This window comes from Peromyscus leucopus, chromosome 3 (assembly GCF_004664715.2).
Source record: "Peromyscus leucopus breed LL Stock chromosome 3, UCI_PerLeu_2.1, whole genome shotgun sequence".
NCBI classification, from domain to species: domain Eukaryota; kingdom Metazoa; phylum Chordata; class Mammalia; order Rodentia; family Cricetidae; genus Peromyscus; species Peromyscus leucopus.
Genome location: NC_051065.1, coordinates 107,979,215 through 108,006,187, shown reverse-complemented (window position 1 = coordinate 108,006,187; position 26,973 = coordinate 107,979,215). Strand labels below are relative to the sequence as shown.

The window sequence follows — 26,973 nt, the reverse complement described above, 5'->3', positions numbered from 1 at the left end:
GTACCAAAGTGGAAACTCACGGAGGCCGAGGAGGAGTCTGTGTACGTCCCCCGTGTGCAGTGCTCTGACTTCCCCTCTTGTCCAGTTAGTCCGAGGGAAGAAGGAGCCTGACCACCACCTCTCTCGTTTTCTTCCCTTAGCTCACAGCCCCAGAAGAAAGAGGGGTCAGAGGAAACTCATAACTTTTCTCATTATTTTAGTATCAGCTGCTGCTACCTTTGCCAAGTACGATTGGAGGACCGGGCTTTGTCACCTGTTCAAGTCTCCTTTCTGTTACTGTGATAAAACCATGACCAAAAGCAACTTGGGAGGAACAGGGTTTCTTTCAACTTAAGCTCACAGTCCATCATCCAGGAAAGTTAGGGCAGGAACCTGGAGGCAGGAACTGAAGCAGAGGCTATGGAGGAATGCTGCTTACTGGCCTGCTCCTCATGGCTTTCTCAGACTGCTTTCTTATATACCCCGACCACCTGCCCAGGGGTGGCACTTCCCACAATGGGCTGGGTCCTCCCCTATCAATCCATTAATCAAGACAATGCCACACAGACTGGCCTATAGGCCAATCTGTAGGAGGTAATTCCTCAGCTGAGGTTCCGTCTTCCCAGGTGTGTCAAGTTAGCAGCTGATGCTAACTATGACATCGTGGGGAACAAGCACAGGAACAAGCAGTATGTATAGGATGGATGGATGCCCTGTAGGGTTTCAGGCATCCACTGGAGGCTTGGAAGGTATCCCCTGCAGGCTGGGAGAACCCACAGTTATGACACTTAAGATGGTCTGTGTTTAGAGTATGGGACCACACATGGTTTGCTGTCTGCTGTTTTTCTGGAGCCCAGAGGCACCCTAGTGTGGGAGGAGCTTCATTCCCTTTGGGGAACCACACAGCCGCTATTGAACAGGAAAGGAGAATGAGGCTGGGGAAGCCAAGATCGGGATCCTGTCACTGTGAGGCTCACACCCAAACGCACCACATAGCGGGGTCAAAGAGAGGCAGGACAAGGTGAGGACAGCTGGAGAGCAAAGAGGGAAGGAGAGAAAGGAAAACAGCAAGGACAGACAGACAGACAGTGGGATACACAGCATCCTCTGGGGAGCTTCCGGGGTTCACAGTTTTGTAATCCTTTCCTGCACGGTAATTAATCCTCACTGACTGGCTCAGTCCCAACAGGCAGGGTAGCCACCTGCAGGACAAGATGGCCATCTACAGGACAGAACAGCCATCAGCAAGACAATCACAATGTACTCACACCTGTTCTTAATGGAACCAGAGAGTGTCTGCTGCACTGGCCATCTCCTGTGGAAAGGTTTCTGCTGCCTCTATCGCTGGGCATCACCACAGGGTCTCAGTAGCCATCCCCAGGGAGGAAGGCATGCTAGAAACCTCATCTTAAGCATTCAGCAAATATTCCGTATACATTCTGAGTATCCTGAGCAAGCTCCAAGGACAGAGGGAAGTGGAGTCATGTAAAAGAGATTGTGATTTAAAAAAAAAAAGAAAATGATTTAGAATGTGAATGATATAAAAGGGAATAAAATATTTAAAAAATAAATCGAACAAAAACAGCACAAAACTTGAACTCTGAAAACACAGAACACCATTGAAAGAAATGAACCAGGACCTAAGAGCATATAGAGACAGCCCTCCCTCAGTTGTGACCACTTTTCTGATGTTGGCTCTCCCCCACTTGACACAGGTTTGTCTCAATCTCTGACAGCATCCCAGTTTCCATTTTACAGGCAGAAAATGCTGAGCCAGTCTTAAAACTCATTAGATTTGTGTCAGCTAAGACAATCTAGAAGGACAAAAATACTGGAGGAACATGCTTTTGTTGTTGCTGTTAAAACAGTGTTTCTTGCCCAATACTAGCAATCCTCCTGCTTCGGTCTCCTAAGTGCTGAGACTAGAGGTGTGCACCATCACCCTCAGCTCAGAGACTCATGTTTGTTGGCTTCAAGATTTACTGTGAGTTCTAAAGACAGAAACACAGATCAATGGAGCATCATGGAGGACCCAGAACTCCCTTTTACTTCTATTAAGTGGTTGTCAATAAGGGGGCAAAAGATTCATCAGGTAAGCTCAGTCCTACAAGGTTCTGGGCAGCTGGATGGCCACATATGGAAAGCGAAGTCTGAGTTCTTTACACCACATGAAAGACAGCTCCAAGGACTTCAGAACTAAACCATTCAGCTTACAAAGAGCACACAGCAGTGAGTGAACCTTCCTGACGAGGCTCTAAAACCACATGCAAAAAAAAAAAAAAAAAAAAAAAAAAAAAAAAAAAAAAACGAAAACAGATAAAGTGTGACAACATCAAAATTAAACAAAACAAAACTACTGTATTTCAAAGGACAGTGTCAAGAGAGTAAAGACGAGGGCTGGGATGTAGCTCAGTGATAGAGCACTTGCCAAGCATGTGTAAGATACTGGGTTCCACCTAATACAGATGGATGGATGGATGGATGGATGGATGGATGGATGGATGGATGGAACCTCAAAAGGGAGTGAAGAAGACCCAAAGAATCAGAGAAAAAATATTTGTAAATCACACGCTTGATAATAGGATTATTTACAGGTTACAAGAAAAAGGACTAACCACCCAGCAGAAAACTGAGCAAAGGCTTGAGAAGACAGGTCTCCAAAGAAAAGACACGTGGCATCATGTGTCCTCAGGGAAACATGCAAAACCAACCACAGAGATGTGCCCCACACCTGCCAGGCTAGCTGTCACAGCCTCACAGTAACCAGTGTTGCAAGGAGTAGAGAATGCGGAGCCCTGGTGGCATGAGGGTGTGCACCTGCATCCCCCACACTGAGGCACTGCTTCCGGCAGGAGGCTCACACAGCTCCTGAAACTCAAGAAACAAGACTCGGGACACTCAAGAGAGTAGAGCCAGGGCTATGCAAGCCACAGGAAAGCTGTAAATGATTGCCAGGGAGAGGAGACTCTTCCACGGTAAAGCTGTCTGCAAGCAGTACAAGCTTTCGAGACTCATCGCCCCTGTCGGGTGGGAGTTTTTAGTGATGCAGCTGACCTTGAGTCAGCCATGTTCCTGTAAGTATCTCTAACAAACTCATTGGTGCCTCAAGCAGGACTTGAGGTCTTAGACGATGAAATAGCTTCTTTGGCCTATTGTTGCCCTCTTTATCCAGGGAGAATGGAACTAGACTCTAGGAAAAATCATGCAGCCTCCTCAAAAGGTTAGAGTCACCGTGAAGCCCAGCAGTTATACTCCTGGGTATAAGCCCAAGAGAACTGCAAACACACGTGCTTCCTGCAGCTTACCATTCCACACAACCAGCAAGAATCCAAATATCCATCCTCTGGTAAAGGCATAAACAGACTGTGCTACACCCACAAAGGAATATTACTCAGCCCCAAATGAATGAAGGACCAATACATGCAAAGATGGGTGGACCTTGACAGCATATGCTAGTGGGAAGAAGCCGACCACAAAGACCATAGCTTAAGATTCCATTTAAACGAAGTGCTCAGAACAGGCACATTTATAGACAAGACAAACTAGATGGCCAGAAGCATTAATGCACATACCCTGGTGGCCTGCTATCATTGGTAGGGACAGGAAATCTGGGATGATGGAAGTAGTGTCTGCCTCTCTTGCACAAATACGTGAGCTCTTTCGTTAAGATTAGTTCACTAACGACAGGCAAGCTACAAATATATTTTTAAAGGCAAACAATTCTCTTTGTCCCCTGGGGGATAGGGGCCAAGTTGGAATGCATGCTTTCTTTCTTTCTTTTTTTTTTTTTTTTTTTTTTTTTTTTTTTTTTTTTTTTTTTTTTTTTTTTTTCTTTCTTTTTTTTTTTTTTTTTTTCTTTTTTTTTCTTTCTTTCTTTCTTTTTTTTTTTTTTTTCTTTTTTCTTTTTTTTCTTTCTTTCTTTCTTTCTTTCTTTCTCTGTTTGTTTATTTATTGCCTCTATTCCAAACCCTCCAAAGATCACCTCCTTCCTCGGAGATCAGAGTCATGGAGGAAGGGTAGCGTGAACATACAGGAGACAATAACACCTGCCCAGGCCCAAGACTTCTCCATGGGTCTTTCCATGGACCCTGCTTCATTCCTTGTTAACCAGGAGGAGAGCAATCATGGTCCCCCATGAAGCCAAAATGTGTGCCCCAGAAACCCCCAAGATGTCAGACAGCTCATTATGCCTGAGGGAGCCAGCAAGACCCAGAAGACAGGACTCCCCTTCCTCTCAGTTAAAACGTATCTCCTAGCAGGGTGCAGTGGATCACACACTGGGAGGCAGAGGCAGGAGGATCACGAGTTCAAGGGCAGCTTGAACAACACAGTGAGATCCCTGTCTCAAAACAACAACAACAACGAAAATAACAGAATTTTCTTAATGGTGTCCACAGGCAGGGAGGCAAGATTAGTAGAGGATAGCCAAAGTCAGTTGAGGAAATTGTCTGGTTTAACCTTTGGTCCCTTGAACTTCCCACTGCCACTCAACCTACCAGGCCATCCTTCCTCAACTCCCTTCCCTATGCCTGCCCAGCGGAGTCATCAGGGCACTGAGTCCCTTTGAGAGATCTGACATATGACATGAAGAGATTTCCTAGGTGGCCCAATGGCCCCATACTCTTCCCTCAGGAGTTGCCCTCCTCCCCCTGCCCCCCCTACACTCCCCACCCCTGCTGTAAAGTTTGTCCCTACTTTCTACTGGGCAAGACCCATCTCCTCACAAAGTCTTCCCAGGCACCACTTCTCCAGATCACAGTGACCTCTTTCCCTCTCAGGGCTCTGAAGTCAAAAACCCCTGGCATTACTTCACCCCCGCTATGGGACCCAGGAAAAGTCATTCCCTTTCTCTGAGACACAGAATCTGGGCCTGTACCCTTCTATCTCTTAAGTACATACGGTGTGCAACAAAATGAGACGATGTGTGAAGAGTTGGCACACAGCAGTCACGGACCCTGCCATGCCTGTCACCTTGGACACTGACTGCCCGAGGAGGAGCTGGCTGGATGAACAGGTGGGGGATGGGTGGATGGGGCAGAGAGTGCCACATGCTGATAGGTAAACTTATAAATGTGCCGACCCCAGAGCCCTGCAGACCCTGAGTTTGTCTGGAGCACTCTGAGAGGTCAGCCCTGTCCAGGAGGTTACCCATGCTTCACGGCAGTTCCCACCACCTGGGAGAGGGGACAGTGTTCTAGTTTGGGGTATACTGGGAGGACCCACAAATCCTAATCATAGATCTCCCTGTAGCCTCTGTCAAAACCTCCATCCTGCCCAGTGTACCCTAACCCTGTCCTACCCATGTCTTCCATGGGGAGGCCATGCCCACTTCTTCAGGCATGGCTGGTGCCCACTTGTACTTGGGTCTTTTGGAGTCCTTCACCTCATATAGAGTCTGCTCTGCTCACATGGCCACTGCAGAGACCCATCCCCCTACCATCTGGGATCAGTCCGGCCCCTCACCTCATAGCTGGTCACCAAGGGAACACAGTCCTTGGCCTTTCCCAGCATGCCACAGCACTTCTTTCTAGAGTCACCAGCAGCCTAGTCTCTCAGATACTTGAGATCAAGCCTCATGTCGAGAGGCTGGTTCCCTTCCCCCTTCCCTGCTGGCCTCAGCTTTCTCAGTTTTCCTGCTCATAACATCCTCCACGTGGCTGAATTTCTCTCAATTCCCAAACAGGCTAGACCCAGCTGGCCTTTGTGCCTGTGCACATGCTGATGACTCTACGGGAGCAAGCTTTCCTTCCCGAGGTACCAGGACAGACCTTCCTCTGAGACTCCTCCCCTACACCTGGAAATCTGGGCTGGATACTTCAGTTTGTCCCCACCCTATGTCCATGGGGTTCCCTCTAGGATTGCTTCCTCTCAGGCTGCCCACTCTCCATGAGACAGACACAGGACAGAAGCCCCAACAAGAGAAAGCAACTTACAAATGCACTGACCTCAGAGGACTCAAGTAACAGTACCAGAAAAGAGGTAAGAACAGAGAACACACCCGAAACAAGCGCACACGGAGCAGTCCCCGGCCCATGGTGGCCTTGGGCTAGGCTATAACCCGATGTGTTATAGCGCCAGAGAAATGCATCTTCCCACCACAGAAACCAGGAAACCAGCAGCAGTAGGAGTCTGGGAAGCACAAACAGGAGGAAGGCAAACAATACTGTGCTGTGAAGGAGGCTTGAGCCAGAAAACATTCTGAAGCCTGTGAAATGAAAACCTACTGGAACGGGTCAATAAGTGCGTGGGGTGGGGAACTGCCAGCCAGGAAGGTACGAGGGACAATAGGATGAAGTGTAAGGCCGCACAGGAGAGGGATGTCTGGCCGCCTGCCCTTGGAGAGTCTCCTGCCCATCGCCGTGGCTGTGGGGCCGAGCGGGAGAAAGGAGGTAGCTGTGGAGAGCCCGTGGCTCAGAAGCTGTCTGTTAAGCTACCACCCTGGGGGATGAGAGAGGTAGGGGGGGCCCATCTGTCCTCGGGGTGTTGGGCAGGAAGTGGGCACTGTCAAAAACGCACTACACATGGTTATTAATGCTTGCAGCAAGTTCATATTTTAAGTACTGCTGATGTTTATTCCCCTAGAAACAAACAAAGTGTTGGGAGATGGACTCTTTGACTCGCTGATTGGCAGTGGGCTCTTTTCCAGTGTCCTGGCTACCTTGAGCAGAGGACTGTCAGGCAAACAGCCAGCCTACCAAGCACCAAGCACCCCACAGACACCATGAGGAAGCCGTGGGATGGCTGGGGTTGCAGAAGTTGAGATCCTGAACATGCAGCCACAGCCGCAACCGTCTGAATTTGTGTCCTAAAGTTTACCAAAGACTTTTCCAACTCCAAGCCTCATGAACACTTTCCCACCACACCAGAGAGCGAGAAACTTCCCTGGGTTTACAGACTGCTGTGACGGGTGTGAAAGGAACAGCGCTGTGTGATTGTGTAAACACAATGATAGAAACAGGCTGCTCGGGTCACTGGAGAGCCGTTAGAAATGCCCTCCTATGATGCCCCATCTGTAAGGCAGAGAGAGGCAGTACCCAGCCAGCAGTGGCCCCTGTCGCCACAGAGGAGTGGGCAGTGAGGCTGAGCCCGAGAAATGGTGGAGCTCTGAAGGCATCCTTGGCTTTGGGCTTCAACAGCAGCAGAAGAGATGGAGCCACGGGATTGGCGGCAGGACCTGGAGCTGCACGCTGCCTGCAAGCGTGTCAACAGAGCAGCGGTTGGAAGGGGCGGCGGGGGTGACCAATCATAGTGGTGGCAGTGGCAGCAGTAGTGGTGACCTTAAGGGTGAAGGGTCTTAGATATACGGAGCCTGGGGCTATCACAGCAGTCACTGACAGAAGCCGGGGAATCCCAATACCCAAGCTGCTGCCATCAGGCTGAAAATCCCCCACTGTCAGATTATAGAGCAGAGATGTGATGCTCATTGTCCCCAGAGTCAGGCCCCAGAGTCAGGCCCCACCCCCTGAAGTCTCTCTCTCAGGGCCAAGTACAAAGAGCTACTGTGAACTTAAAATTCTCAGAGCTGAGTTCTCTCTCTACCCCCAGCATCTGTTTGAAAGGTCGACCCTTTCCTACTGTCCAGACCCAAGACACCCCTGGGCTACAGCTAAACTTATCAGTGCCTTGTGACCTGTCACACATCGGCTGGTTTGAGGGGGTTTGGGAACTTACCTCCCACCACACATATCTCAAATCTGTGAGAGTCAGAAACTCCCCTTGTCCTATGGAATTGAAGGCTCTCCCTCCCTCCCTTCAAGATTCAATCAATCAGGCTGCCCATGGCATCATGTGGCAACTCTCCTAATATTCTGGGAACGGAAGGCCTGAAGGATCTGTCCCTCTTCCTTCAGTCCCTGGTTATACTGTATGTGATGGCTGTCTCTCCTATTGTTCTTCCACTTCGGGTCCCTCATGGCTGCCTGTGGCTGTGAGCCACTGACTCTCCTGAACTGCAATTTCATCTCTGCTGCCTTCTCATGAACCTGCTATTTTCTTTTTTCCCCTTTCTCTCCCTTTCTTTCAAGGTTTCTGTTTATTGTATGCATACGAATGCTGGTAGTCTGTGTACCATGTGCATGCAGTGCCCAAGGACGCCAGAAGAGGGCACAGGATCCCCAGGAATTAAAGGTACAGACAGTTATAACCCCCATGTGGGTCCTGGGAATTGAACCCAGGGTCCTCTGCAATAGCAACAACTGCTCTTAACCACCGATCCATCTCCCCAGCCTGAAACCTGCTATTTTTCCTTAAGACACAACACCCGCTTCCTCGGTCTACACCAGAGCTGTGACCTGTGACCTGATAGCACTGGGGGTCCACCTGCTCCTGGTCCTGCCTGTATGCTGCTGATCCTGGCTGCTGTCAAATGCTGACGGGAGCAAAAACTGCCCAAGCCCTGCCCTGCAGGAGCCTCTTCTTGCCGACCCACAGTTCCCCATGTATGTAGAGCAGAAGACCCCCGCCTAGCTGACTGGGAACAGGAAGGGCTTTTCTAGGGTACCCACTGCCCGTTCCCCACTTGAGCTCCAGAATAAAGACAAAGAAACAGAGCCACTGAGCTGCACTCGGCTTTGGCCATTGACTCCTTCTGTTCTGGCTCCCCCTGAAGTAGCAAGTGAGGGGAAGAAGCTGCCCAGTGGTACCCAAGGCATCTTCAAAGGAACAAACTCCAGCTGGGAGTCAGAAACTTCAGCTTTTCTCCTTTTCCTTTCTGCCTGAGATATGGATAGGAAGGTTAGGGCCACAGCAGCTATCTAAGTTAACGAGGACCCCTTGAAATACATGCAGTTTCTGAGATGTACAGGAGCCCCCCCCCCCACTGCCTTCTGGATTTACTCCACATGAGGATAACCCCTACGTTATTTAAGCTGCCATAGTTGAAGTTTTGTTGCCAGAAGTCAAACACAGTTCCTAAGAGACACAAAGTTATTTTTTTTAAAGGTGTCTATGGTGAATTATGTTTTCCAAAAAATGACCATAACAGTATCTCCTACAGGATATTTATGAAATGTGTGCTTGATAATCCTCCCACTGAACAGTAGAGATTAGTCCTTGCCCTTGAACTTGGGCGGACCTCTACAACTGTCTCCACTAGTGCAGTATGGTGGAAGTGGCGCTACGTGACTTCCAAGCCTGGGTCATAAAAATGGCACGCACTTCCTCCCAGCTTTCTCCTGGGACAATCACTTTTGGCACCCAGCCACCGGCTGGGAGGAAGCCCAGACTAGCCTATTTGGAGACCACAGGGAGAGGCCATAGGTAAGCTTGCTGGCCATAGGCCCAGCAGAGGCCCCAGACAGTAGCTACCATCTGCCCCAGATGTGTTGAGAGAAGACAGTTACAGGAGATTGCAGTCCCCAGCCATCAAGGTACGACTGGTCTTTGAATCTTCCGGGTGAAGGCCCAGATGTTGCCAAGCAGAGATGAGTCCCCCACCAAGCCTTGAGAAAGTCTCTGGAACAGAGGGTCTGAAAGCTAAATGGCCAGGGGGCTTCACTGAAAGTCTGTGGGGGAGATGACGTGGGAACTTCACTGAGGGTCTGTGAGCACGGTAGCATGTTACTCCACATCACTGAGTCCTGTTCCCTGGTGACCCCTGGGCTGAGACCCGAATGAAGAGAAGACACTGGCAACCAAGCCGTGGAAGCTGAGAGAGCCAATGGAAAAGCAGACATAGAGGCTGCAGGATACCCCACAGCACTTTAAAGGCATCCAGAAGGCAGAGAGGAAAGCTGTGGCACAAGGAATCTGTAGAAGGTGCCAAGAGGTTGATGGGCCCGACACCAGTTCTTCTAGGTTCCAGGACTTGTCCCCAGGGACCTGACAGAACCCACTCCCCATTCGCTCCCCATTGGTAGTCTGGAGAGCCTCTGTCCAGAGAGGGACCCTGGGAGGAATTATAAACTAATAGGTGAAAAAAAAAAATTTTAAATGGGAAAACAGAAACAAAGGTGATCAGAGACCCAGTGCTCTTCAAAACACCAACTCATCACATAGAAGGAAAAGCACAAGCCCTCACCTGGCATTGTGGGGGCTTTGCAACCTGCTAATCTTGGGTTTGGGTCCTTTCCCCAAGCCCTAGTTTGGCCTCCTGCCTCTGTGAAAGAGCCACTTTTAACTACACAGTTGATACGCGATCCGACATCACATATCTTCAGGCTCTGTGCGCCTGCCCAGCCAACCACCCCACCTTCTGCACCTGGTAGAATCCCTCCTTCCACATCCACCTCTGCGGCACCTCTCCTATAAGCCTTCCTGGTTCCAAAGTGAACAGCCTCTTCCCATCATGCCCCTGTAGGTTCTGCTCCCAAATACAGCTGTGCAAATTCTATTTATGCTGAGTGATATAAGTACGCCTTCTCACCACCCCCACCCTCTCTTTTCACAAAAAATGAGACCCGGCAGGCTGGGGAAATGGCTCATGGGTAAAGTGCTCCTGGCACAGCCTGGAATCCATGGTAAAGATGAGCAGCTCCCATGGTCCCCTGCAATCCCAGCACTTGAGAAGCAGAAGACAAGGGATCCCTGCGGGGCAAATCAGCTAGCAAGACTAGCCAGAACTGGTGAGCATCAGGTTCAGTGAGAGAACCTGTCTCAATAAATAAGAGAGAACCTGTCTTAAGAAATAAAAGATGGAAAATGGCTCAATTTTAGGCCTATACACATGTATACACACACACACACACACAACACACACACACACACACACACAATGCAAGCATACATACATGCATGTAGGGCACACACACACACACACACACACACACACACACACACACACACACACTGAGACCTACTGAAGAGCAGCAAATCTGAAGCCTTTTTCATCTTTGGGGCTCCAAGGCCTATTTCAGTAACAATGGCAACCAAGTAGCTTAAGATATTTCAGAGTGAACTGGGGGTAGGGGACAGAATGAGAATGGGGGATTTAGGGAGAATAAATAAATCCACAGAAAGATGGATTGATAATGGATGGGGAAGGGGGCAAGCGTGGTTGAATGCGGAGATAAATAGATAAAGGAAGAGATGAGTGTGTGGATGGATGGGTGAGTGGATAGGGGAAGAGGGAAGGGTGTGTGGGTTTATAGGTGGATGGGAGGAAGGATGGATTGATGAGTAGATGGCGGATAGAGCAGCGAGCCAGTGTTTAGACAGTTGATAGATAAGTGAGTAGTGGGTGAACAGAGGTGAATGGCTATGTGGGTACGGTATTTGGTGCTGTGGAGATGAGAGGGAGATGAGCCACCAGAGCCATCTAGTTGGATAGCAAGGAACATGCAGGAGGGTGGAAGCTTTGATGACGGGCTCCCGGAAGGATAGAAGAGGGCACCTTTGTCAGGGCCCAGCAAAACAATGTTCTAGGCTTTGTGGACCACATTGGTCTTTAAAGGCTCATGCTCTTCTCTGTCTTGCTTCACAAACATTCAAAAACACAAAAACAATTCCCAGTCAACAGGCTTCCAGAACCAGGTCCCCAAGTGGCAGGAATCAACCCGAATGACTTGAATTCGCAGCTTCGCCCACATTAGCTCTACCGGCCATTTGGCAAGCATAAGGTTGAATCCCAAGCCTGAAAAACAGAAGACCACTCCCCTCCTCACAGCATGGTGGCCTTGGGGACCTTTCCAGCAGAGTAAAGAACTTGCCAACCTTTGCGAGTGGGATGAGCCCCTGGGTTGGGGTACTACATCCTGAAGTCCATAGTTTAAGCTCAGCATCCCTGGCTTGGAGCCATGTGTCGAGGTTTCTGCCACCTCTGTCCACACAGCTCTGATGTGATAAATGCTCAGCAGCACAGTTCCAGAAAGCAGCTTCTGCACTGATTGACTGGCCTTCCCGTGCCCGGGATGGCGCTGTGGATTGCCAGTAGCTTTAGCCTCTCTCCACCTGGCAGGAAGCGCTGCAAACTCGCACCGATGTCTCATAAAACAAGAGCGCCCAGCCCATGTGAGGCGGTCAGGCAGGAGCCGGGAAGAAGCAGAACTCAGGGGTCCATTCTTCTCTGCCCTGCTGAGTCACCCTTTCAGGAGAAAGGGGAAGAGAACTGGGGTACTTCAGCCCTGGGAACTTCAGGCTTAATAACACACACAGAACTGGAATCCCAAACAGCTGTCCATGCTAACCCAGAGGACTGTTCTGTCCTCCACTCGGAGACTCAGCTGCTCCCTGCTCACACGGAGACACCACAGCAGCATGATCTCTAACTGGTTCACCCTGAGGCCTGGCTTGGTGCAGGACACAGGGAGATGGCCCTCTGGTCTTCTGCCCTGAGGAGCGGATCATTCATGAGAATAGTGGAGTGTGTTAGGAAACGCATGTCTGCCTTGGCTCCGTTATTCTGTGACCTGGGCCCAGTCATTTCCTCTGAACCTACACATCACTACCTGCCCAAATGCCCAACAGTGACTACTGGTGGCTCTGACATTCTATGAGCTGAACAGATGAAGCCAAGGATCAAGGCTGAACTGCTGCGGGGCTGGGAATCCTTAGACACTTGGGAGAGCTGCCACAGGGCCTACACATCCAGTTCCCTCATCTTCGCTGCGTGCAACCCTCCCTGTGACTCAGCCTGAATCGAAGCCACCTCCTCAGGGACGCCTGCCCAGATTCTCCATAATCATGGTCATTCCTCTGCACCCTCAATGGTTTCTTCCTGCATTTGTTGCCAGAGATCTCCTAGGGAGGAGGTGGCCAGGATAACTAAGAAAGCCTCTTGATTCCCTGAGCAACTGCCATGGTGCAGATACATCATGATCCATATAAGGCCCCAACTATAAGGCACGTGCATAGAGCTTGGGCATGGCTCCCTGGTGGAGTGTTTACCCGGCATGCTGCAAGCCCTAGGTTCTGTCCCCACGCACCACAGAAACAGGCACACACAGACAGCCCTGAGTATCCCCATCTATCTTCAAACTCCCTCCCAGTGCCTTCTGCCAGAGCTCCCACCCTACCCGGGCAGGGAGTCATCCTGCCTAGTACATCCATCAGCAGACAAGGCTTCCCTGAAAAGCCTGGCCCAGAGCCTCGGCCACCAAGCCTGTTAATGTAGTCCCCCCCTGTCGGCTCCCTGATTTCTGCCCCTCAGAGTCCAGCCCCGTAACAGGACAATTAGTTAGCGACAATCAAAATGATGAACTCACCAGGCTTAAGTGCTGCAGCATCTGCACGTATCTGTGGAAGGAAAGAGGGATGGCGCCGCATTAACTCTACCCTGGACAAGGCGGGAGGGGCAAGGCTTTGCGTACAAGCCACGGGCGGCTGCCGGGGCACTCACGCTTTCTCTGAAGACAGCAGCTCCTGAGCGATGACAAGGGCTCTGGACTGTCCCTCAACCTGTGGGGGGAGAAAACAGTGAGAGCAGGGTAGGTAGCTGAAAGGACAGTCCTGAAAATGACCATGCTGTCAGAGGTGGGTCTGAGTGTTCGTCACTATCAATGACCTTCAGCGAGTGACGTACCCTCTCGGAACCTTGGTTTCCTCATCTATACACATGGGTAGGAGGAGTTTCTACCCCAGGAGGCTGCCAAACAGATGCCCTGCATGGTGCCTGCCACAGGGCTCAATAAATGTCCCAGTCATGGTGGCATGAGCCTGGAATCCAGCTCGCCATCCCACCAGTCCTGATATCTGTACTAAGGAGTCCTCTTTTGCTCACTTTCGCACACACTGTTCCACCAGGACTTTCCTCTTCTCCCTGCCCCGCTCCCAGCCATGCTTAAGATTCAGCCCTACTAGCTGGGCAAAGTGGTGCACATCTATAAGCCTGGCACCCAGGAGACAGAGGCAGGGGGATCATGAGCACCAGACCAGTCTGGGTTGCATAATGAGACCCTGATTCAACAAACCAAGGGCTGAAGTATGTCTCTCAGCTCCGTTCCCAGAACCTCGAAGAAAAGAAGCCCTAAAGATTCTGCCATGGCTTGGCCTCCTCCATGGAGTTTCCCCAGATGCCTAAGCTGCCCCCTTCTCAAGAGGGTACTTCCTGGGTACTCTCCTGTTGTGCCTGCTATCCATGAGAGACGGTTCTGTCTCCCGTAAAGGAAAGGTCCATGAACTCCATCTCTGACCAGTGCTCGGCATACAGTGGCTCTTCTGTGTGAAAGAATGAACAGGTGAGCCAGGAAGTGATGGTGGGAACTCCTTCTCTCTGTGGCTGACCTCAGCAGGAAAGCTGTTCAACCAGCCAAGCCCCAGGTTTGTGGGAATGCACCGACTGTCCACAAACAGGAAGGATGGGTGGGGGCAGGTGCCAGGGCAAGTTCAGCCATCTGGCCCCAAACCTGATGCCTACCAAAAATGGTTGACATTGCTGACAATTGGTCCAGAAGCAAAAAAGATGAAGGAGAGGGTGAGCATAGGGAACACACAGGTGTGGCTGGAGACAGGTGGCCCTTGGAGAGGTAGGGCTCACTCAGTCAGGACACTGATTTCCAGTTTCAGCTCCACGCCTGCCTTTGGGTACAATCCTATACAAGTGCCTTTCTGGGAGCGAGCCTCAGTTTCCCCTGTGCAGACAGAGCAACCTATAAATGTTCTTAGGTGTTAAACCTTGGGTGTTTCTAACCCCAAGAGGCCTCTTGTTGGGTCAACATGTGAGAAACGGGAGGCCTGCCTTCAGCGGGCATGATGTACGGTTAACACACAGCTCCGGAGTCGAGCAGCTTCCTGCCTCTGGCTCTCGCTCATTGAACAGAACATTCAGTCTCATTGGGCCTCAATTTCTTCTCTGCAAAATGCACACAACGCCAAGTGTCTAACGCGTGCGCACTGTGAGGCTCCAGCAAGCACATGTGTCTGTGTTCAAACTGAAATACAAAGAAACACCCGCTGACCCCACGCATTTGTCCTGATGATGCCCTCCTGACTTGGGGTCTCTGCACACACGTTCCCATCCTCTTGCAGTGTGTCTCCCTACCTCTTCTCTCCCCACTTGCTGACTCTTTCAGGGCTCTGTTCAGAGGTCACCCCCTTGTGTAACAAGCACCTGGACTGTTTGCTTTTCCCATTGCTGTCACAAAATACCCAACAGAAGCAACTTAAAAACAGAGGGTTTATTTTGGCTCACAGTTCAGGGAATCAGTCCATCAGGGTGGGGGAAACATTGTATCCATGGCCACCAAGCCAAGAGATTTGAGTCCTGGGGTTCAGCTCACTTTCTCCTTTTTCATTCAGTCCAAGACATCAGACCATGGGATAACGACTCTTGTAGCTAGAGTGGGTCTTCCCAACCTAGAAACTCCCTCACGGACAAGCCCAGAAGTTTGTTTCTAAGTGGTTCTAGATCTTGCCAAGTTCACAATATTAACCATCACAGGGCCTAACCTAGAGAAAACACCAGAAGTCATTCTCTGATCTTGGGTCATAGCGTTGGTTTTTGCCATAGGCACTTTCCCATGTGTCTTAGGATAATTAACAGCGGGCACGGCTTCTGCCTGCAGGAAGACAGCAACACCCCCATCCCAAGTGACACCTAAAATATCTTCAGATGCTGCCAGGCAGACGTCTCAAGCTGATAAAATCAGATACAGTGTCTGGCATAGATTAGGTGCCAAATAAACACAGCCTTCCCCAACTGCCGGTCCCTAATGACTTCCTGGAAGTTTAAGTCACGGCAGCCATCCTATCGGGGCAGAGGCTGGCCTGGGTGAGTCTCCTTTCTGTGGCACACTGGAGCCTCCAGCTGGAGTGTGGAGACAGAGAGAGAGCCGAGGGACCTGGGGAAGCCTCTGATCCTTGTTCACCTCTTCCCTCTCACGGGAACCAACCGGCTCACATCCCATCTGCATCTGCAGGACCAGTGTTGGGCTCACACAGCAGAGGCTCTAACAGAATCCAGCAGGTGGGAAACCCTCACAAAGGAAGATGCATCTAGCCAGGGCAGGCCTTCACAGCCTAGGGGACACACATCGAGGCATCCACAGACAGAGGTATTTTGTAGGCAAGAGACTTAAAGCTGTCTGTCCCTTATAAAATGAGGACAGAGTGAAACTGGCTTCAGTCTCCCCCAAGGCCAGTAATTTACCCGTCACACAGTGTTGAGAGCCACTGCTCTGGTGTTAGAAGACCTGGGTTCAAATCCTGGGCCCTGCCTCTTCCTGTCCTTGTGCCCATGGTGTTATTTCTTCTCTCTGAGCTTCCCAGGTAGGAATACTCAGCAACTGCTAAGCACAGCTCTGACCTATATACACTCAGTAGCTCCCTGAATCCAGCTACTTCCACCATCTTTTTTTGCAGATGTGGAAACTGAGGCACCAATGATTTCTACCCTTTGCCTAGCCAGGATTCCATCCTAGGCCCGGCTCCAGTGTCTAAACCCTGGCAAAGAGCCGGCATGGCTGAGTACATATGTTTCCCTGACACCCATGTTGTGTCTGATAAGCCCACCTTAAGTCTAGGATATGGTTAAGTCAGGATGTATTTAAGCCAGGTGTGGTAGCAGGTACCTGAAATCCTAGTCGGAGGAAGAGGATCACTTGAGCCCAGCAGTTGGGGCCAGTCTGGGAAATATAGTTGAGACCCTGTCTCCAGACAAAACTGAACAAAATAAATGCTTTCGATGACCTAATTAGCCCATTGTTAAGTCAAAATACCCCAGGTCAGTCCACTGCACTGTAAGTGGGGACCATCTGCACTCAGTGAACTATGCACGCCTGTGCTCACTCTAGGTGGCGAGTGATCCTGCGTGGCACCTGCCTGGGGCTGGCATTCCAGGATTGGTCAGGCTGGTGTTTTTAGACTCAGCTCCTTCTACTCCCTGACCCTCAGGGCAGCCACCATAGAGCTGTGCCTGGCTCTTCCCCAAGGCTGTGGGCAGTCATGTGACCATGGGCCAGTTGTTCAGGCGCCTTGGTTGCCTCACATGAAAAACAAGGTGTGTGCCCCTCGCTGCAGGGACATGGTGATGGATGGGAGAGGTTTCACTCTTCCCAGACTTTTGAAGTTGTCGTCATCACCATTGTTAGGGTCTCGGAGCGTCGGGGACAGACTTCTGGGAGGGCCTGGCACGCGCGGCTCTGCACGTCCCTCCTGCCAGACGGGCAGACTCAGGGTGGGACACACGGGTCTCTCTGCTTTAGCACTCCATAATGATGGATGTGTCTTCACCGGGGAGGCCTGCCAGGCTCGGTGGCCCAGGTTCTCCCCCATGCTGCTTCTGGGTGGGGCCCAACTGGGCTATTTAACACAGATGTTTATTTAACCAGGAAGTGAACTTGGAGGCTGACAGCAGTGTCCAGGGACATGCTTCTGGGAACAGGGCTCCTCCCAGGAGCATCGGTTTGGGGCATGAGGGCCTGCACATGGCATTGCTCATAACCAGATAGTGAGTGTTGACACCAGACACCTGCCTGCCCCTGCCCAGGGCTGTCCCAGGGCCAGCCAGTCCTGTCCCTTCTCCCCACTCCCCAGACAAATCAGCTGCTATCAGGCTCAGCTACTCTGGGTCAGCCCTCCCACCAGTGAATCTCATTAAACAGCAGGTCCTAGAAAGAGTCCAGAGTGCCAGCTCTGTCCCTGTGCCTCGGTTTCCCCAGCTGTCAGAGCAGGGAGCCCTTGGGTCCTCCTTTTCCTAATCTGGCAGCTGTGGGAGTCTGGAAGCTCCTCCCTGGAGCTAGTTGGAACTATGAGAGCAGTGAACAAGAGCAGGGGAAGCAGGTGAGCAAGCCTAGTCACCTTTTCCTCAGCCAGACCCAACTGGCACTAAGAAAGACGTAAATCCAGCCTCTCTTCTTCATGCTGGCTTCTGTTCACTTGACTCAAAGACAGACAGAGTGGTCTTTAAGTCAGTAAACTGTAGGTGTTGCTATTTTTAAGTATATTACAAGATGGATTTTTTTTTTCCCTGAACCATTCTCATGTAGCCCAGGCTGGCCTCAAACTCGTTATGTAGCTGAGGATGACACTGAACTTCTAATCTCTGTACCTCCACCCCACGCAGGGCTGGTTTGATGAGTGTGTGACACCACATCTGGCCTAAGAGGTACTGGAGTCAAATCTAGGGCCTCAAGCATGCCAGGCAAATGCTCAACCAACTGGGACCTAGCACTAGCCCAGCTTTAAAACGTTCTCAAGTTTACATTATGATATGTAAATAAGGATGAAGAAGGGCTTGGTACAAGATTCCTTGGGGCCTCTATTATTAAGAGGGGGGGGTGCTATGCCAGGGGCCGTCCCACAGGAATGGCATAAGACATAAATGGACATGTCCTTCTAGAGAGCACAGAGCTTCAGGAGGTGAACCCGATTAGCATTACATCGTGACACAGGCCAGGGAGCCCCGTCTGGGGCCTATCTCTAGGATGGCCCCGGTATGTCCAGAAACAACCCAAGCTTCCCCTCAACATCCCTGGGTGATGGACTGTAAGCTGTGAGCTGAAATAAATGCTTTCCTCCCCAGTCGCTTTTGGTCAGTGCTGTTACCTAGCAATAGAAACCGTAACTAAGACCTCATGTAACCATGATCCATTCTCTTCAAGGGCAGCTCCATCCACCCATCCCACCCGCAGCTCCTGTACCACCTGCATACCCCAACCCAAGCCTCAAACACTTCTCCAGCTATGCTCAGCTCCCACACAGCACCAGGGCTGCCCCCTGCTGTCCTGCCCCTCAGAGCCATTGCTGGACTAGGAGACACATCACACAGACAAGTTGGTAAGATGGGCGTGCCAAGCTTAGTTTAAAGGTTGTCAAGGGAGGAAATGGCGTTCTCCAGCTGCTCCGAGGCTGGGAACCCCCATTAGCGCCTTCACTGGCGTCTCCCAGGGCAGAGGGTATTGCTGAGGCTGATCTATAGAACGTGCACAGGGATAATGGGCATCGTGGTACTGTGCCATCTGCCTGAGGTCGGGGTGGAGTCTGGGACGCTGGCCATCTAAGAGGCCTCAGGGGCTGTGGGTATTTCCTATGCACACTGTGTACTAAGCAGACCATGGCACAACACCCAGAAGGAGGGAGCGAGGAAGGACTGTGACCTGAGGTCCAATCAAACATCTGGGGCCACTAGGTAGGGGACCCTTGGCATCTTCGTGCCTAGCTCCCTGCCCTGTCTGCCTCTAAGCTCAGCACTGGTGTGTGACACCCAGGCACCTCTGGACCTCTGGATCCAGTCCTTCGGGATCCTCAAAACTAAGCTCTGAGTTCACACCTTCTCCCTTGCCCACACTGCCTCCGAGTGTCCCTGTTGTGGCAGCAGGGACCACATCCTCCTTGTAGGTTCCTGGGAGCCAAGAGATCCCAGCCTTAGCAGCTGGATGGAGGGAGTTCTTCAGCATATTCCCTCTATTAGCTTGTCATGGGCAGAGGTGTGCCTTCATCAAGTGCAGGCAGGCATGGGGGCTGGTGTACTCAGTTACTCATCTGTTTATCTATAGATAGTAACTGCTTTTTACGCACCAGGCCACGTGGTACCTGCCCTCCCAGGGCTGCTCTCACAGGGAAAGGCCACACTCGCACGAGTGAACAGAGACACAAGGACACGATTCCGGGACCAGGAAATGGGCAGGAACGCTGCAGCAAGAACAGCAGGAGGTAACTTTTTTTTTGCACAGAGGGCAGAAAGTGGAGGAAATGGCAAGTGCAAAGGTCCTGGGGTGGCTGCAGGGCAGGTAGCTCTTGGTTCTGTATCCTCACTGTGCCCAGTCAAAGGCCGGGTACTGCTTGACTTTATTTGGTATGTGGCTGAGATAAAGTGATTAAAAATGTGACACACCAGGAATCCACTCTTACCATTCACATCAGAAACATGAGAGAAGGAGCGAGCTGGTGGGCAGGGAGTGAGCTCAGTTTGTGGTGTGTTGTGTCTCTCCGAATCTGTGGGTCTAGAAGGCTGCAGCTGGGAAGCTAAGGACACAGGATGCATGAAGGCACTGGGATGGGACCGGGATTTGGGAAACATTCCATTTATGAAGGGACAAAGGGGGACGGCTGGAGAAATGAAAGGGGATTGGACAGTGCCAGTGCCAGTGAAGCCCATGGAAGAGGACTTCCAAAGGCCGGGGCCACCAGGCTGGGGCCAGCACTGAGCATGGGGGCTAGTGTGGACAAGGAGACGAGGCCTGGATCAGAGAGGGGTGAGGTGTGCAGAGTGTGTGTGGAGGCCAAGGAGATGGGCACATGTGAGGACTCTGGGAAGACCCTGAACATCTCCTCCTTCCCCAGAACCACATGTCTCTGGCCACGCCTCTCTATAGGCCTCACTATGTGGAGCTCAGAGTCTCCTTCATCAGGAAGGAGACTGGAATCTTCTGCACTGTAAGTGGGAAAAACTGAATGAAAGGTAAAAATAGAATTACCACATAGTGGAGCGACCCCACTTCTGGATAGGGACTTAGTGACGCCAGGGCTGTGAGAGACAGCCTCACTAGCCACTGTTGGGGCACAGTTGGGTCAGAAAGCAGAAGTCACCCAATGGACAGACAAAAGGTAGTCTAGCTAGGCAGTAGACTTCTGAGGGGCTACATAAGACATGGCTGGACCATGTAAAAAAAGACAGGCTAGTGGCCACAAGAGGCAACACCATCCACTCCTCATATTCACGGATTCTGAAGGATAAATTCACATTGTCAGAAAACAGCCGAGTGTGAGCCAGGGGCTGGAGAGAGGGGATCTCATGAGGAAGGAGCATCTGTTTGGGAAGGTGCAGAAGTTCTGCAAATATCCACTTTTAGGTAGAGGAGACTACACAAACTGGGTGCACTTAATATCACTGACTGTACATGCTTAGGAGGCTAAACCTGGGGTATGGGGCTCAGAGGCAGAGGACCTGCCCAGCATGTGCCAGGCCCTGAGTTCAATCCCTAGCACCACACGCGTAAGTTAATGTGATTTGTGTTGTGCATTTTATCATCACATTTTCCCCAAAACTAAAAGAAAGAAAATAACATTAGGCTTCTCCCTCCTCCCTAAGATCCCCAAATCTCTACCCAGGAGCTCCTGTCCAGCAGCATGGTTTGCCTGGACCATGTCTTAAGCAGAACGAAGTAGCCCAGCCTGGGAAACTCCTCCAGGCCACCACCAGTCAGCCTTCAGCAGGGTGCTGGCATCCAGCAAGTTCAGAGTGTTCAGTAAGCACGCTGTGGTGGAGGAAGATGGGGGGTGGGCAGATGGGGCAAGATGCAGAAGTACCTAGCAGGTGCACACCTGAGCTCTGGCCAGGTCTGTGTGAGGACTTATGGGAACCATCAGGGTTCAATTAGCCATGAACTTGGGGAAGGGGTAAAGATGAAAGTGGAAAGGCCGGGAACAAGGTCAGCCCAGAAGGAGCCATGGTGTGGGCAGGAGGGAGCCTGTGGGCCCAGCCTCAGGAGACCTTTGTGCCAGCAGGGTATGTCTGGGAAGGGCCCAGCCCTCGGGGAAGTGTGACTAGATGCTGCCTGTCGGGAGGAGGTGTGGGGAGGAGGTGAGTGGAGGTGCCAGCTCCGGGCTGGGCACTAGTCTCCTGGGAGCTGGTATTTTGCCCGAAAAGTCCCAGTTAGCCTGCAAAGCACACTCATTGTTGGGCAGGCGGGGTACGCCAGGCTGTGGCCTCTGAGTGCCTTTTACAGCAGAGTTATTTTTAAGTCCTTCTTGCTTTTCCTTTCTTCTTCTCTCCTCCTTTCTTTCAACCTACACGCTTTGTGTGTCTGAGTAGGAGAGGGTGAGGCCAGACACGGGGGTGGACCAGTTGGACTTGGCTTCCTGTCCTGCGCCTGCCTCCAAACATCTGGGAAGCGAGGAGCTCACCACTGTACCCCCAAACCGTCCCCAGGGCCTCCCCAGGAGTTCCTACGGACTGGTCAGTCCTCTTTAGAGGGAGGCCTGCTTCTGTCTTACCTCCTGCTTAATGCCACACAGGCATGGAGATGGGGTGGGGGGTCTTTGCCTGTGGAGCCCGGATTCTCTGACTAGGTGAGCACAGAGGATAGGGAACGAGGGAGTCCCTCCCTGAACTGTGAAGGAGCGGGGAGATGCCCCACTTGGAGACTTCACTGCCTGTCACCAGCCACAAGGCCTCGGGCCTTTGGGAACTTGGAGGTGGCCAGAGTGGGCTGCAGGGCCCCTGGGGACAGCACAGCGGCACGCAGGAAGACCAAGCACATTTCAGCTCCTGAGAGCTTCTCTAAAGGGTTTTGTGTGTGGTGCTGGGGATGGACCCCAGGACCTCCAGCACAGGAGCGACAAGCAGCCTTCCACTGAGTCACACCCCAACCTGCACCTGGGTGTGAGGAGGTGGGAGAGCAAGTCACCACGGTGCTGTCAGGTGAACAGCAAACACATCGCACACTGTAAATGCCCTCTGCCGTGGGGTGGCCAGAGAGGGGCCGGCACATCTGCACAGTGGAATACTACACAGTCAGGAAAAATGTGTGATTCAGAGTTCCGTGTACCTACGTGGGAAGACCTCCGAGGTGGTATGAAAAAAAAAAAAATCAAACGAGCCATTTCAAGATCCTGACAATTTGATCCAATTTCTGTAAAAGTAACTCTGCCAACAGTACACGCTACTCCCATTCACAGAGATCTACATGGGAGACTCTTTCTAGAAGAATGAGTCCTATGAGAGTGGGTGAGGGGTTTGGTTCGGGACCTCAGGGCGCCAACTCCTGTCTGTCGTGATGCGTCGTGCAAGGGAAATGAAATCAGCTTGTTTGGTTCTTTGTTTGCCCCTCCCTGTGTGCACATGCACTCACTGGGGTGCAGGCATGCTGCGTGTGAGTACTCGCGAGCGGAGGTCGGAACAACCCTGTGTCTATCTATTCCTCGGTCCCTCTCCATCTTGCTTTTTGAGACAGAATCTCTCACTGAACCCGGGGCCCACTGATTTGGCCAGGCTGTCAGGCCAGTGAGCTTCAAGGATTCACCTGTCTCTGCCTCCCCGGTGCTGGTACTGGGGTTACAGATGTGTGTGACTGCATTTACATGGGAACCGAGGATCAAATAGTCTGACGAGGAAATTATCCACTGGGCCATCTCTCCAATCCAGGAAAACCTGGTTTTAAAGGTGACTTCTACTCCGGTATGTCTTATAAGCCTCACAAAGGACAGCAGCCAAAGGCCGGGGATGCTCTGCAGATGAGGGAAGAGGTCTTCTGAAAGAGCTCAGCCCTTCAGCTCTCAGAATAACAGGATGCGGGCTGGAGAGATGGCTTAGAGGTTAAGAGCACTGACTGCTCTTCCAGAGGTCCTAAGTTCAATTCCCAGCGCCCACATGGTGGCTCACAACCATCTGTCATGAGATCTGGCACCCTCTTCTGTATACATAATAAATAAATAAATCTTTTGCCGGGCGGTGGTGGCGCACGCCTTTAATCCCAGCACTCGGGAGGCAGAGCCAGGCAGATCTCTGTGAGTTCGAGGCCAGCCTGGACTACCAAGTGAGTCCCAGGAAAGGCGCAAAGGCACAGAGAAACCTTGTCTCGAAAAAACAAAAAACAGAATAACTGGATGCTCCTGGCTGACTCGGCCTGGCCTCGGCTGCCCATTGGCTCTATCTGGTATAACCCCAGCCAGATCAGCCAGGGGTCACCTGACCCTGGCAGCTGTTACTGTCTTAACTGTCCTGATCCACAGTGTCACACTCCTGAGCTCTGACCTCTGTGTGTCCTAACCAACTCCGCCTGTGCAGTAGCCACAAGGGCTCGTTCAAGTTCATTGACAGGAAACCGAAGGACACACAGTTAAGAAGTCGCCTGTCCTTAAGCTGGCCAGTGGCAGAGCTGGGTTTGAACCAACTCTTGGCTGCATGTTACCCTGCTTCCTGCCTCTGAGTGCCCACGGACGCCCAGAGCTTTGGGACTTTCCTGCTTCACAGTGGTCCCAAGCAGGCCCACCCCGTCTTCATCTCCTCCATCCTGTCTCTCTCCTGCTGGACCTCTCTTCCCTCTTCTTCCCTCTCTGTTCCTCTTTCCTCCTGTTCCTTGGATTCATTCGACAAATGCGCCCCTGTCCCCTCCATGGCCTGTGGCCAAGCTCCCACATCTGTCTGGTTGGACCCTCCATGGCCTGTGGCCACGCTCCCACATCTGTCTGGTTGGACCCTCCTATAGACCCAGGAACATTCCCATTTTAGAAACGGGAAAGCTGATGGCCAAGGTGACAGAGCTGAGGAGGGGCGGCAGGTAGCCTGAGTGGCAGCCATCAGTTCCAAATCCCTGCCATTGGTCTCCTCCATTGGCTTCCAGACCCCACAATACCAGAGAGGCCTAGGAAAGCCAAAGGCATCTCTAACAGATACCAGCAATGGCGGGATCTCCTCCCAGCAATGACGCGGGGATTCTTTCAGGGGGAAGGAAGTGCGGAGGGAGAAAGACAGATACTAACCAGTCAGACCCCTGTTTGGGTCCCAGCCTTCAACTACCAGCAGTGTGACCCTGGGCCAGTGGCTTGATCACTCTGAGCCTGTGACTTCAACAGTGAAGCAGGGAGGGAGTTGGCAATGCCAGTTATGAGTCTCTGGGACTATACACCACCACAGCTCAGCAGCAGGAGGGATAGACAGAGGCGGGGCAGGGGCAGGCAGGGCAGGGCAGGCAGGGCAGGGGCAGGCAGGGGCAGGAGGAGGCAGGGGCAGGGGCAGGCAGGGCAGGGGCAGGCAGGGCAGGGCAGGAGGAGGCAGGGCAGGCAGGGCAGGGGCAGGCAGGGCAGGGCAGGCAGGCAGGGCAGTGGAGGAGAGGCAGGGGCAGGGGCAGGCTGGGCAGGGGCAGGCAGGGCAGTGAGACAGTATAAACAGACTCCTTGGGTCTCCTACACAGTTTGGTTGGTAACTTCGAGGAAACAGTGTTCAAAGACACAAGCAGATTTTTTTTTTTTTTAAAGCCAAAGTCTGTCCACAAAATGACAGTTTGCTTCCCAGAAACTTGGTGAGAGCCAGGCCCCAGCTCAGCTTCCATAGCCACCATCTTCTCTGGCCACTGGGAGACCCTGAACTGCACTCAGAGGGGATGGTGAGGAGAAAGGGGAGACAGACTTGGGAAGGGCTTCTGGGGAAGATGGTCAGACAACCACCATGGCTACTGCAGATGTCCGAGGCGGAAACCTCCTGGCTCCTAGGGGGGCCTGGGAAGACTGAAGCGTGGCAGTGAAGGGGGGGTGTAGCCACCGTGAGCACCCCGTGGAGCGTGGCACTGCTTCTGTCTACACTGACGGACCAAGCCGTGAGTGACGCTGGGCTCCACCAGGACAGGGTCACTCTGTGTCCCTTCCAAACAGCTTCTCCATCACCCTCTTCTGCCACAGGCTTGCTGCTCAGGGAGGCAAACCAGTGAGCACCCTAGATTCTGTTTTCAGTCAACAGCACTCTCCCCATTCTCCTGATTCCCACCCACCTCACAGACGAGGAAACTGAGGCCCGAACACACTAGAATCTGCGTTTGTCTTGATTCAGAGCATGCAGCTCCACTCTGTATCACCCACAAAGACTTTGGGAAGCCCCAAACTTCTTCAGACACAGGAAGTGTCTCCAGACACTGCCCAGGGACTAGGGGGTGGCTACAGCGAGGGGTGGGGTGGGGTCTTTCCCAGTCTGTCCACGTCCGTCCGCGTCTCTGCCCCCAAACCTCTCCCCAGCCCCTCACCCGAGGGTGCCCTACCTTGTGTGTGAGGCTGGGGTCTCTTGTAGCACTGTCCTCCTCCTCCTCAGAGCTTCCCTGTTCTTCATCGGATGTGAGGTCCTCTCTGGGAGCCGTTGAGATGGGACAGACCTTGTAGGGCTCCGTGTAGGCGCTAGGCAGAGCAGGAGAGAGGGTTACAGTTGCTTGTCCAGCCCGTTTCACCAGCCCCCAGTGAGCACTCAAGGGTGACCCAGGGCACACTCCCTTCACCCTGGCCACAGCAACTCCCTTTCAGTACATCAGACAAGCTAGGCTCTCTGTGGCCTCGGTGCCTTTACACATGCTGTCAAAGACATCCCCACGTCCCTGTCAGGTCCAGGCAGGCTAAGACAGGAGGGAAGATGAAAGCAATTTAACCTAAGCTAAACCAAGGCTTCCTCCCAGCAGGTCAGACCTTTCTGTTCTTCATTTCAAAATATTGGATGTGTGCCTCTTCTTTTGAACTGTGAGAGCAGTGTCTCTAGCCACGAGTTCTGAGCTTCCTACTATGGCACAGGAGAAAAATACCCCAGACTAGGTCTGTTGGATGCTGGAGCCTCTCTGCATCTGCCCTCTTGTCTGTGGTGGCACTATGGACATCAGTGGCATAAGAATGCATGCACAGCCTTGTGGCCGAGCCCAGGTCTTGCCTTCCAGAGCCACCTGGGAAAATGTGTAGCCGTTTGTCTCACAAGTAGGTGGCAGGGAGTCTGGGGCACTCCCTCTTAGAGAAGTGGCCATGGTTGCCCAGCAGAAGCCTATTATGCCTGCACAGGACTGATGGCCATCAACAGTGAGGGCAGGAGTGGCCAGCTGAGCTTCAGGACTCGTCAAGGAGCACAGGGCAAGGGTAGGCCTTTTGAGACCGTCCTGGGGAGGAGGGGAAAGTTTCCAGCCAGCTTCACCAGCATCAAGCTCCTCCCACCTCTCCATAGGTTCCCTGAGTCCATGGTGCCTCCATCACATCATCTGTAGGTCAGACCACCTCCTGCCTCAAGGTCTGTGACATCCAATTCCATCCTCACTGTCCACCTGTCTGTTTTTCATCCACTGGGGAGAGGGACCTTGAAATCCACTCTGGTCATGTGGCCCTTTTTGCTGAAAACTCTGTAAGCGTTCTGACATTGTCTAGATTGGCTCCCACCACTCAGCCTGTCCCTTGTGAGCATGCTGATTAAGAGGGTGGGCAGGGCTGGGGGCTGGGGGCCACGTTGTGGGGCAGCTGGGTAAAAAAAAAAAAAAAAAAAAAAAAAAAAAAAAAAAAAAAAAAAGGCAGGCTGGCCTGGCAGTGGTAAAGTGCCTGCCATGCAAGCCTGAAGACCTGAGCTCAGAACCCCATCACCCAGATAAAAGCTGGGCATCGTGGTATGCATCTATAACCCTAGCACTGGAAAGATGAGGTGGTGGCAAAGATTGACAACCCCTCGATCTC

General features: G+C 52.0%; 1 protein-coding gene across 1 annotated transcript in view; it reads right to left on the bottom strand.

The window, feature by feature from the left end:
• The window catches only part of Fgd5 (FYVE, RhoGEF and PH domain containing 5), a 98,869-nt gene that overhangs the window by 28,293 nt on the left and 43,603 nt on the right, over positions 1-26,973 (bottom strand). The window contains 3 exon segments of the mRNA XM_028854940.2: positions 13,119-13,149; positions 13,253-13,311; positions 25,542-25,674. Of these exon segments, the coding sequence (XP_028710773.1) occupies positions 13,119-13,149; positions 13,253-13,311; positions 25,542-25,674 (223 nt within the window).